At 35.4% G+C, this 12,765-nt stretch overlaps 2 protein-coding genes and 1 non-coding gene across 4 annotated transcripts; 2 read left to right on the top strand and 1 right to left on the bottom strand.

The window, feature by feature from the left end:
- Nucleotides 1–328: 328 nt before the first annotated feature.
- LOC101246654 (5-oxoprolinase 1) lies at nt 329–6,962 on the bottom strand. 2 transcript variants are annotated; one of them, XM_004246353.4, is made up of 2 exons: nt 6,717–6,962; nt 329–4,487 (listed from the first exon to the last, which is right to left on the bottom strand). In XM_004246353.4, the coding sequence occupies exon 2, from the start codon at nt 4,480–4,482 to the stop codon at nt 676–678; it is 3,807 nt and encodes a 1,268-aa protein (XP_004246401.1). In that variant the 5' UTR covers nt 4,483–4,487; nt 6,717–6,962; the 3' UTR covers nt 329–675. The 2 variants fall into 2 exon arrangements, with proteins under 2 accessions (XP_004246401.1, XP_004246400.1); XM_004246352.3 differs by having other exon boundaries at nt 329–4,538.
- Nucleotides 6,963–10,040: 3,078 nt separating this feature from the next.
- TRNAH-GUG (transfer RNA histidin (anticodon GUG)) lies at nt 10,041–10,112 on the top strand. Its single transcript has one exon. It is a non-coding gene; the product is annotated as a tRNA-His (tRNA).
- Nucleotides 10,113–10,281: 169 nt separating this feature from the next.
- LOC101263346 (dolichyl-diphosphooligosaccharide--protein glycosyltransferase subunit 4A) lies at nt 10,282–12,715 on the top strand. The gene is made up of 2 exons (XM_004246411.5): nt 10,282–10,362; nt 12,340–12,715. Exon 2 carries the CDS (start codon nt 12,340–12,342, stop codon nt 12,451–12,453), a length of 114 nt encoding a protein of 37 aa, XP_004246459.1. The 5' UTR covers nt 10,282–10,362; the 3' UTR covers nt 12,454–12,715.
- The last annotated feature ends 50 nt before the right edge of the window (nt 12,716–12,765 follow it).

A 12,765-nucleotide genomic window follows, 5' to 3' on the forward strand; every position in this document is an offset into this window, starting at 1 on the left:
TTTATCCCTAAACTATTTAATAGTATATTTTAAAGATATATATGTACTTATATGGACATATTACTATTTATAATTATTTAATTTTTTTTATATCCACGTGAACACGTATATTATTAAAATACACTATTAAATAGTATATGGATAAAAGATTCTTTTCAAAGTATGAAATCGTAACAATAATTTCGATCAAAATCCGAATATATTTCAAACTTTTTTTCCAATATTGAAGACTAACGGAAAATATTGGTCTTTTGATTATATGACTGGTCACTTGTCAAATGCAGGAAGAAGGAGAATAAAAGAGTTCAAACTTACTGAGTGAAAGAACTAGCATAAAATAACACATCTTATTAATTCATTTTCGAAAACATCCTGCGTTCACACAAGGTCCAAGAAAAGGAAAGCATTTTTATTAGAGAGGTTGTTTCCGAAAGACAAACAAGAAGGGCACACTTTAACCCCGCAGATGACAACATAGACATGTATAGACCAAAAAGCTAATATGAAGTCATGAAACTATTGAAATTCACACATCTTTAAAACTTAGCAATAGAAAGTTTCCTCATTTCACTTATTTGGTGCTGTGCTTTTTCTCCTCTGTGGATGTGTCTGTGGCATGGAGAGTATGTAACTGCATCGTTGAGTTTCGCGGTAGAAGTTTTTGGTTGGGATTATTCATATTGAACCCCAGCCACCACCTCCTGGGGTAAGAATCTGAAGCATTTCCCCAGCCTGTACCTGAATTGTGTTTTTACCACCAACATATACCTTCCTTTTATCTTTGGTGATGAGGAAATTAGCACCGCGAGCTCCATTTGCTCCACCCATAAGCCCCCTCGGGGCATGCACACGTCTTTCTGAAAGGATACTGACGATGACTGGCCGCTTGAATTCTATCTCCCTGATAATGCCATCGCCTCCTTTATGTTGTCCAGCACCACCACTATTCTCTCTTATTCCAAACTTATGCAATATAACTGGGTATCTTTGCTCAAAGATCTCTGGATCTGTCATGCGAGTGTTGGTCATATGGCACTGGACTGCACTCGTCCCATCCCAGGTAGGTCCAGCCCCACTACCGCCTCCAATTGTTTCGTAGTAACCAAAAGTGTCATCACCAAAGGTTAGATTATTCATGCAACCCTGTGAACAAGCACAAGCTTGGAATGCAGTGAGGACGACATCGGTGACCCTTTGTGATGTAAGAACATTACCACCCACCACAGCAGCCTTGTCACTCGGAGAGAGAAATGAACCAGGAGGTATATATATCTTTACAGGAGCCAAGCAACCTTGATTGAGAGGAATATCAACATTCACTAAGCAGCGTACACAGTAAATTACTGCAGCAGCTGTTACTGCTTCTGGAGCGTTCCAATTACCATAAACCTCTGTGCTGGTCCCGGAGAAATCAAAAAATGCTTCACCCTTCCGAGAATCTATTGTAAGCTTTAAGTGTATGGAAGACCCGTCATCCATGTAATCTTCCTCTTCGATAGTCACTAAGTCACCCTCTCCAGACCTTTTTGATTCGGAGGAAACTCTCCCAGCAACAGATTTAAGCATTTCTCTCACTGCTTCTTCAGCATTAGCCTGCACATGGTTCATGTATGCCTGTACAGTTTCCAGACCGTATTGCTCAATAAGCTCATTAATAAGGGTAATTCCTCTCTGATTTGCAGCTACTTGTGCGTGAAGGTCAGATAAATTATCCTGAAGCCTGCGGGATCCTGGAATCTTATGAGTTGATTCTTCAGAACTGGGGTAACAAAGAAGCTTGGTGATTCCTTCTTCCTGAAAAATGCCCTTCTCAACAAGCTTGAATGTTTTTATTGCTGCTCCTTCCTCCCATATGAACTTTGAGAAAGGTGGCATACTTCCAGGAGTAATACCTCCAATCTCTGCATGATGCCCTCTACTTGCGACAAAGAATATCAATCTACCTTTGTTAAAAACAGGTGTAATAACAGTTATATCAGGCAAGTGGCTACCACCAGCAGAAGGATGATTGGTGACTAAAACATCTCCCTCATTTAGTTTATCACCCCAGTACTTCAGTTGCCATCGAACGGTGCTCGACATAGCCCCCAAATGAACAGGAACATGGGGTGCATTTGCCACAAGCCCACCATCAGGGCCAAAAAGTGCACAAGAAAAGTCTAGCCGCTCTTTAATATTTGTTGATATAGAAGTCCTCTGCAAGGTGCGCCCCATCTGTTCAGCTATTCCCATAAACCGGTTGTTGAAAATTGACAGCTGTACAACATCTGCAACTTTTTCATCTACCTTCGCCGTACTGGAAGTCGACTCTATCTCTATTTTAATGTTGCCATATTTAGTAACAATGGCCTTGCAGTTAGGTTCAACAATGACAGTACTATTTCCATTCATGATAATTGCTGGGCCAGGAATAACATGCCCATATGCCAAATTTTCAAGCTTGAACAAAGGAGTGTCATTCCATCCACTCTCAAAGTATACCTTGTAGTGACTTTCAATTTTAGGGGCACCAGGGGCAGAATCTAGGGGTCGAGGCTTCAATATGTTAGTGACTCCAACACCGCGAACCCTAACATCACATATAACTATACTCCTGTTTTGAAGTTTAAATCCATATTCCCGTTGGAACAACTTGACAAATTCAGCAGCATAATCACCTCCTGATCCATCATCATTGATTGGTCTCTTTACCATGATTGCGGTGTCTGTTCCCTCGTACCTTAAGTTTAAGTATGTTTCACTGGTGATACTTGCTTCTCCGAACCCTTGCTCATGCAGCTTTGACTTCACCTGCTTCAGCAAGATAGTTTCTCTGCGACAGGCTTCAATCACAGAATCAGGACCATAAACCGCTGAATATGGCTCTTGTGCCTCTTCTACCACATCAGCTAACCCCATACCATATGCACTTAAGATCCCACATAACCTGTGAATAAGAACCTCCTTCATTCCAAGTGATCTAGCAATGGCACAGGAATGTTGAGGACCTGCACCTCCAAAGCAAGCAAGCGCATGGTTGCTTGTTTCATGTCCCTTCATTTCTGTCAACTGTCGTATTGGACGACACATGGTCTCATTGGCAACATTCACAAAGCCTTGTGCTATCTCCTCAACTGTCATGTCCCTTGCAGATGAATCCTGGCTCTTTCTGTAGGAATTGATTTGCCTTGCAAGTTTTTCAAACTCTTCCCTGGTGGCATCAATATCTAATGGCTGGTCTTCATTGGGACCAAAAATGGAAGGGAAAAATTCAGGAATGACATAACCTAAAATAAGATTTGCATCTGTAACTGCTAGCTGCCCTCCTTTCCGGTAACAAACTGGTCCTGGATGTGCACCCACTGAATCTGGTCCCACCCGGAAAGAACCAAACTGAAATTTTAACTTTGATCCACCACCAGCAGCAACTGTGTTTACATCGAGCTGAGGTGCTTGAATTATTGCACCAGCAACCTGGGTTTCTATAACTTGTTCATAGCTACCAGCATATCGGCTAACATCAGTGGAGGTACCACCCATGTCAAAACCGATTAGGGCCTTGTCTGTTTCAATCCCGAAGAGTGTCTGAGAGTAACCAACTACACCACCAGCAGGACCTGACAAAATTGCTTTGTGGCCAGAAAATCTATTTTCTGGTGCAAGCCCTCCATCCGACTGCATGAATAAAACATTCAACTTCCCTTGTCCTTCATCAAATTTGGACATAAAACCTGACAAGTATTCTTTAATAACGGGAGTCAAATATGCATCTACACTTGCTGTAAAACCTCGAGGAACAGCTCGAACCATAGGAGTTAAAGCAGATGATATAGATACATGCCGGAAGCCCAAACTAAGCGCTAACTTTTCCAGAAGTATCTCATGATCTGGGTAAGTATAAGAGTGAAGCAAGACCACAGCTAAGCAACTAATACCCTTTTGCAGCAAAGCATTCAGTAACGGTTTCAGAGCTTCCTCATCAAGTGGCTTTACAACCCTGACAAGCTCGCCCGAAATACCTTGAACAAGTGATGGAGAAGAGTTCACATCTACTCCCTCCTTATCAAGAACCAGCTCAACTCTCTCATCAACCTCTACAACCTCCTCATACAGATTTGATGGTTTTGATACAGTGAGGTCAAATATATGTGGACGAGCCTGGTTACCAATCTGGAGCAAATCCCTGAAGCCTCGAGTGACACACAGTGCAATTCTCTCCCCCTTCCTCTCCAACAATGCATTTGTTGCCACGGTTGTACCCATCCTCACCCATTCTATCTTATCGGTAGGAAGCTTTGAACTACGGGGAATTTTCTTTCCAGTAAATTCCTCCAAAATCCTCCTTATTCCTTCAACTGGAGCATCATCATAATTAGAAGGATCAACTGACAACAACTTCATGACTCGACCTTCGGGTTTACCAGGAATGTCTGCATAGACATCAGTAAAAGTGCCCCCTCTGTCTATACAAAATTTGAGTTTGGCTTCACTTTGACTACCCATGCTTTCTATAGGAAGAGCAAGAAATGACTTGATTATACAAAAAATATTGCAATAACCTGGTATATTGCCAGTAAAAGAGAGTTAAAAAGGGCTTTTGGTCACAAGCATGACAAATTCAATTAGGCAAAGACTAGTAGCAAAATAAACACAGCACCACTGCAGACTATGGACCACAAGAAATTGCAAGAAGAGGAGCATCAAACACTGTTCAGAAGGGAATCAATATATGTATTCAATTGCTTGAATGTTAACATTCTTGCATATAAGAATCAATGAGGCAGCAATCATAAAAGGAAAAAACCAGGAGAATCCCTTAAGTATGGGCATCGGAATATTTTGATCCCTCATAAATACAGCTGAACATAAAACATTACTTATGTTTACAAAAGTGAACAGCTTTGGTTCAAGCTATAGCAGATTTCTTAAAACTAACAGAAAAAAGACACAAACTAACAGTACCACCTGTTGAGCTACCGTAAAGAAGACTTAAAGAAACCTTTTCCTAAATTTTCCTTTTGTAAAGAGGAAAATCCCTAATTCCTTATTTGGCTTTTGGCGCCAAAGTGCAGGGATAAAGCAAAGCAAAAAAAAAAAAAAATATAGCACAAAGAAAAAGTAAAATTGTAATAATCTAGTTAAAAGGCATTAAATGAGAAAAGAAAACCCATTTACAGCGGGAGAGCTTCAACTTCTTCCCAAACTTTTCTTCTTGCACCAGAAACAAAGAAGCGTATAATGCATCTCAGTTTTCACTGTGAACAAAATCTCTATTTAGTTGCTACAGACCCACTCTCATAATCGCGTGGCCACCAAACACGATTTAATTGAGAGAGAATTTCCAAACTGATATACTTAACCTTAAAATTGCACAGATAAAGGATTGAAGCACAATTTTCCTTCGATTGAACTTCAATCCATTTTTTATTATATCCTTCCATGATCCATTAATGGAATCCATACATCTATCGTTGATTAATGCTCATTGCTTCTAGATTAGCTCTTTTGTTTCTAGGGACTTTGGGAAGATTGTCTTTGGGAGAAAGAGTGTCTACAAGTCCTTTAATTTCTAGAATTTTGGAAGATTAAGGAGTAAGTGTCTACATATCGGCTTTAGTTTAACTGTGTCTTGTGTCTTTTCTGTTATATGTTGGACCAAAGCTGTCCACTATTACAAATATAAAGGATCTTTTATGTTCAACTAAAAGAAGTATCCTGGTTTTTGCGTAAAAAGAAAAGGAAAAGAGCATCAAACACTGTAACTGAAGGTTAAGATGATGAACTTAAAGTGCTTGAGTTTTGAATATTCTAGCATATGAGAATCAACAAAGCAAGCAACCCAAAAACAAGAAAGTGAGGGGGGAGCATAAAAATTATGACTTTTTAGTGAAGAGCATCAAACACTATAACTAAGGGAGAAGATGTATGCACTCAACTACTATGAAAACAGCAAGCAACCAAAAACAAGAGAATTTCCCCCAAAAAGTAATCCAGTACATAAACTCAAGTGCTTGAGTTTTGATATTCTAGCATCTGAGAGGCAATAAAGCAAGCAACCCAAAAACAAGAAAGTGCAAACAAAAACAATGATATTCTAGCATCTGACAATCAAAAACAAGAAAGTGCAAACAAAAACAATGATATTCTAGTAGCTGAAATTCAATAAAGAGAATACGTAAAGAAATGAATAGGGAGTCTAACTCAGCCCCAAAAGCTAGCTCATGAAAGCAGAATTGCTCGAGACCATATAAGTTGACCACTCATCTCATCACCTAACCGATATGGCAACTTTTTTCATTCTTCAACAACATAAAAAATTACAACTTCATAGTGCATCAAACACTATTAACTAAGAAAGAAGATATATGAACTCAACTGATTAAGCATCAATACACTTCCAAGAATCAAAAACAGCAAGCAACTCAAAACAAAAAATTGCCCCAAAAAAAAACACACAAGGGAGTGGGAGAGGAGATATACACAGTCAAGAACTTGAGTTTTGATAATTTTGAATCTGAGAATCAATGAAGCAAGCAAAACCCAAAACAAACAAAATCCACATATGGGTTTGCATCAATTCAAGTGCTGGAGATGAACAAACAAAAATTAACAAATGGGTCTCAAACATTACGCCTTAAATCTCAATATAGCTACAACCCATCAAAATTTCCTCAACTTTCAATCAAATCCCAGATATATAATGAGCTAATTATCACTGAAAAAGCAAAAAATAGTACCTCAAATTCAACGACAAACTGCTTAGTTCTTCAACCTACAAATCCAAAAACGATTCAAACATATGCTGACTATAACTAAACAAGAAGCTGATATTCAATCACTGTATGAAACTTCGAGGAAAATCGTGATGATGATGAGGAAAAAGCATAGAGTGACGAGGCTTTGTATATAGAAAATAACAAAAATATAATCTAGGATATAGTAATGTTATTATACTAATATAAATAATGAAATAAAATAATTTTGAGACTATGTGATATCTTAAATCAAATATATATAAAGTTAATTTTAAACTAAAAAAAATTATTTTCAAATTATTATTCTTAGGTTTTTACGAATTTGTTGATTGAGGTTCTAGATTCATTCAAAAGTAAAAAAAAAAATTAAGTTCTATTATGCATTAAACGATCTTATAACAGTACTTAATGAACTAATTAATCAAGAGCGTATTTGGTATGAACAAAAATATTTTGTATGAAAATATATTTTTTTGAAAAAATTGGGTAATTTTTTATTTATCTTATAGTATTTGATAAGTAACTAAAAGAAAATACTATTGAAGTGTACTTGAACTGTTATGAAAATAATAAATTATAATAAGTTTAGCTGCTTTGATATAATGATTAATAAATTTTAAGCTTGAGTTATTCTTAAAAATTAACTTGTAGGAAGAAGATTACTCAAATATTCAATATGTATATAATTAAAATACCATACATAATATGCCTTTGTTTGTAGAATAAATTGACAATCTATTATATATTTTTATTATTTAAAAATGAATTTAATATCATCCTACGAGGTATAACATCACTCTCACATTATGTGATGTAACACATTTGCTGCCATATCAACGATATGTCAGCGCCATATCAGAAATTATAATTTTTTTATATTTTTTCTTAATTAATTAACTTTTCTTTTGTTAGTCATATTTTACATTAATTAGTTTCTAATTGATCAGTAAAATTCTCTTAATAATTATATTTTCTTCATTGCAAAATTGCAAAGAAGAAGCTTTGTACAATGGCTGCTAAGAAAATTTTTCTAAATTCGAAGTTGATTCGTGTGGTGAAAGAATTTCCTTCGTTTCAAAATGAACCTTGAGAAGACTCCTTAGTTTCTTCCATTGATTGACCATGAAAATCGAGATTCAATTGCTAATATTTTTCAGATTCGGACACCATTATTATTTATTATTTTTTTTATGTTCTTCATGGAGGTTAAAAGATAGGAATAATAGAAAAAAAATTCCCCTTTTCAATCGATCATTCATCTAGTTTTCTAAAAGTTTCACCATAGTTCCACGACTGAAAACCCCCAAACTTTAATTACCCTCCGATGACAGAGTAAACAGAAATCAAACCCACAATCTTAAGTCACTAGTACTATTTTGATTTCTTATTGAAAGGTTTATGGGGTAAAAAGATGATGCTTTTAAAGTTATTTGTTACTACATTACTTTTTGTTACTGATTCATTTAAGCTTGTTGGGGGTGAAGAAGATGAGAAGGGCGAGATATGAAGAAAAAGAGATTTTTGTGTGTGTGTGTGGGGGGGGGGGGGTTATGAAGGAGAATAGTTGTGGTGGTGGGGTATAAGGAGAATTCTGATTTTTTAAAACGTGTTTTTTTACTTAAATAATAAAATGACGCGCATAATTTATTTTTATTTTATTTTATTTTGCCGCGTCAGTTTTAGGGGTAAAAACATTCACTTTTAAACAGTATAGGTGTGTAATAGGTCATCGTAGTAATTTGAGTGTTTAATTGACTTTTCGATATAAATTCAGGGTAATCTATGCCTTTTCCCCAATAAAATATCATTAAATTAATATAGTCATGACCATAAATATTATTGTCTTATAGAGGTATATTTAATTGATAAATATTTAATACATAATAATTTGTAAAGCATTTTGAGATTCAATTAAGGCTAATTTTTATTACATTTATTTGAAAATTGAGCTTCAACGAAATTAAATGAATCCTCTTGTGAAACGACATTCACCTTTGAGATCATAATTAATAATTTCGATTATCACAACAAAACGAATGTCAAAACTCTGTTAGATTACCTTGATAAAAATGATATATGTTCAATGATCTAGAGTTTAGAAGAAATTATTTATACAATAGCTTTAAAACCAATTACCTATAAGGAAATACTAGTAAAACTCTTCACATTTTTTTTGGGTACGATTCAAGAATACAATACCAATACTTTTGAATGCAATAAGAAAAGTTAGAGATGAACTTTAATTAGATTTAAATTTAACAAGCAAAAAAAAAAACACTAAAAGTCATATTTCATAAATTGTCGTAGATATATTTGTAACTTTAAGGAATTATTAATCTCTAATATTAATGAGAGCATATATTTATTCTCTAAACGGTCTTCTAAAAATATATTACCTTATCAAAATTAGTTATATTTTTCATTGGCCCAAATTAAAATAGGAGAAATATCATCGTATAAATCTATTAATTTACTGAGTACTAAGAATAATGAATCATAGGTTTCTAAATTACAACACAATTTTTAAGAGAAAATTACACGGTTAAGCAAACTTATACTATTTAATTAGTCATCATAATTATAGTTTGCTACAATTACCACTCACGTCTAACATTAACCATTAATTACGTGGATTGACTTTGAGTTTGTATAATCATACACGTTTGTATAATTCGTCACATTTATGTAATTCACAACTAACACTTCTTCGTTTGATTTTGCATTTGTATATGACATGATTTCCTTTGTTTTTTTTTTCAATTTTATCACCATATACATTCAAATTTTTTTTATAACTTTTTAAAATTTGCATAAACGTGTAGTTTGGAGATTTCGTATAATATAATTTATATAATGTATTTGTATAATATAATTTTTATAACTATTTAAAGTTTATGTTTGTATCAATTCGTTATTCAAGTTTTATCATATTTGTATAATTTTAGACATTGTATTACTTAACTATACAAAAACAAGCGAATTATACAAACGTACCAGCGAATATTATAAAGGAGACGCGAATTATACAAATTATTGTCTTCTCTCTCTCCTCACTCTCCAGATATACAAATACATATGTATATTAGTTACATATATACAATTACCTAGCTGATATGCACGTACAATTCACCTCTCCCACTCTCCTCCCTTTTTCGCTTGCCTTTCTCCTGCTCTCCACCTTATAATATGTAGCTACAAATTATAATTAACAAATTACAGTTATGGAGCGTGATTAAGCTATTTTCGAGTGACTATACGTGAACGTTTATTTATTAATACAAAAAAATTGTCATTTAGAAATATAATGTGGCTGTAGTTTAGTGGTAAGAATTCCACGTTGTGGCCGTGGAGACCTGGGCTCGAATCCCAGCAGCCACACGCATTTCTTTTTTTATACACCAAACTCTTAAAACGACGCTGTTTACCATACTAAGACTAGAAAACGACGTCGTATGACATACTCAAACAACTTAAACGACGTCGTTTGGTTACCCACCCACCCCGCATCGGCATTAGGTTAAATAGCTCCAAAGTCCGATCTGAGGAAGTGTTTCACTGACACTCTCGGAGGAAGAAAAAATCGAAGATCGTAACTTTTGGGTTCTTCGAATTCTACACAAATTTCACTGTAAGTTTCATGCCCTTGAATTTTTTTTATTTTTTTTTCAGAAAAGAAAGTTCTTACTTTTTGATTGAGCTGATTTTGATAGGCGATTTGTATTTTAGGGGTTAATTTTTTGTGATTTATTGTTGTTTCGTGCAATTGAATGGTTGATCTGTTGTGATTTCGGTAATTCGATAAGGAACGAGGTATATTGGAAGGAGAATTGTTTTGTTTTGTGGGTTTTATGAAGGAAATGGAATTTGTTGTGATGTGAAATGAGTTATGTAGAAGAACTAGATTATGGATCAAGGGGTCTGGAGGGCTGTGAAGATGAAAGAGAATGTATAGGAGACTTATAGGTTTCATTTCTATAGTGGTTAAGGAGTTCTGCGAACAATGGAAAGAGTTCAGTAGGGTTTTTGTTTCGTTTTGATGTGACATAAATGTAAAATGTTTATAAATTATGTTTACTCGGGCTCTTCAAAAATGCACCTGCTTTTGAAGGGTCCGACACACACCCAATGATATTGTTGAAGAGTCCGGGTAACATAGTTTATAAGTGGGAAGTGTTAATACCTCATTCATTTGTTGGTGTTTGCTTGACATGAAGTTTGATGGCATAGAAGGGAATTTGGAGTAGTTAGGTGGTGCCGTGGTGTACAGGGGTAAGTTGGTGTTCTTAAATATTATCTTTGTGAGTTTGGAAGAGTGAAAGTGTTGTGTAAAAATTGGTGAAGTGAGTGATATTTAGTCGGAATGAAGAAATCTATAGAGTATACTGGCTTTATACACCTCAAAAGATGGAAGCCACTTTTAGCTCAACTTGGATCATACAGCTCAAATTGCTGGTATAGCTTAAGCAGGGTTCAGGCTTTTCTTGGCTTCTATAATTGCCTATGGTTCAAAGGGATGGATTGCTCAAGGTAGAATTTCGAAGGACATTTTTCACATTTCATGTGTATATGATCCTAATTAACAGTTAAAATCAACTGGTATCCAAACAGGTGCATTGGATTCAAGCTTAAGAACTAGGAGTCCAAAGAATTAAGTTCCTCCATCTATATAGGCATTGAATTGTTCCAACCAATAAATGTCTGGACTAAAGATATAAGAATGGAGACCATGCAGGATAAAACAAAAGAGAGGAAGAGAGATGGGAAGTATTAAGTATTTGTTTTAGGATAGTTGGAAAGAGAAGAAGGTAACGTGTAATTTGACAGCAACACTTAATGTAATTTGTTCATTAGCCTAAAGTTTTGTTAGGCTTTATAACCAACCTCACTAAAGGATGTTTTGGACTTTAATTGAAGGAAAGGGAACGGAAAAAAAGGAGAGGAGAAGAGAAGGGTAAGTTTAACTTTATTGTCGAATTGAGTTTTAGGAAGAGAAAGCAAGGCAGGAGAAAAGAGGAGATAGTGCCATGTACCATTCATCAGCTCCAGTTTTGCAAGTCTCTTGCGTTCGCCGATATCTTGGTTCTCAGGCACTCATTGCCCAGCAGATAATACTCCATCTCTCCACTAATATATCTCTAGCCTCTTGTTTTTTTCCCCCTATTTTTCTCCATCTAAAATGAGTGCTTATTGGGTCTGTTGTCCTTGTTCTTTTTTATCCTGGCTATTTCTCTGTTGCCTTTAGCGTTTGTTTAGGGTCTGTTGAACAGCTCGGCTGACTTGTCTCCTTGAATGATTTGTCTTCTAGAATGTTAGAAAACAGGTGTTAGTTTGAGTGTGGCTGCCAAAAACTTGTAAGTATGAACTCTAAAGTTCGAGTGATTAAGGATTTCAGGATGGTAAAGTGAAAATGGGTTGTCAAGAAAAGAAACTTAGCAGCCTAGAGATGTTTTAACTTCAGTAAGAATAACGTAAATTTAGAATAGATAGTTGCTTTCTAGTGACCTTATCTTTTATTTATCCTTTTCTGGAGTGTTATTGTCCACATATTATGCAACAAAAATATGGTGGTTGATTTGTCTAATATGTTTGTTCATGAATGTTGCAGATGATTGACGACCAGGACCTGGGTTTCTTTGCCAACTTTCTTGGTATCTTTATTTTTGTGCTGGTGGTCGCTTACCATTATGTGATGGCAGATCCCAAATACGAAGGCAATTGAAAGTCGTTACGTTAGATTTAGCTTGGGCAAAAACAGTTATGTTTATTTGCCTTTGGCACAGCTCTATATGATAGATATTGAATTTTGATGTGGCGAAACAGTTATAATTACTGAGCATGGACTTGTATGTGACTGCTTCTATAATTACTGAGCATGGACTTGTATGTGACTGCTTCTGGTCCATAGAAACTTGGCTTAAAATAGAGTAAACGATGTTATCTTTTCCTTTCTCCCGTTGCTTAATATAATTAATGTTTTAGAATATGGTTTTCTTTGATATGTTATGACCATAAAATCATTCATAGTTTAAAT

The sequence above is a fragment of the Solanum lycopersicum genome, chromosome 9 (genome assembly GCF_036512215.1).
Source record: "Solanum lycopersicum chromosome 9, SLM_r2.1".
In the NCBI taxonomy this organism is placed as follows: domain Eukaryota; kingdom Viridiplantae; phylum Streptophyta; class Magnoliopsida; order Solanales; family Solanaceae; genus Solanum; species Solanum lycopersicum.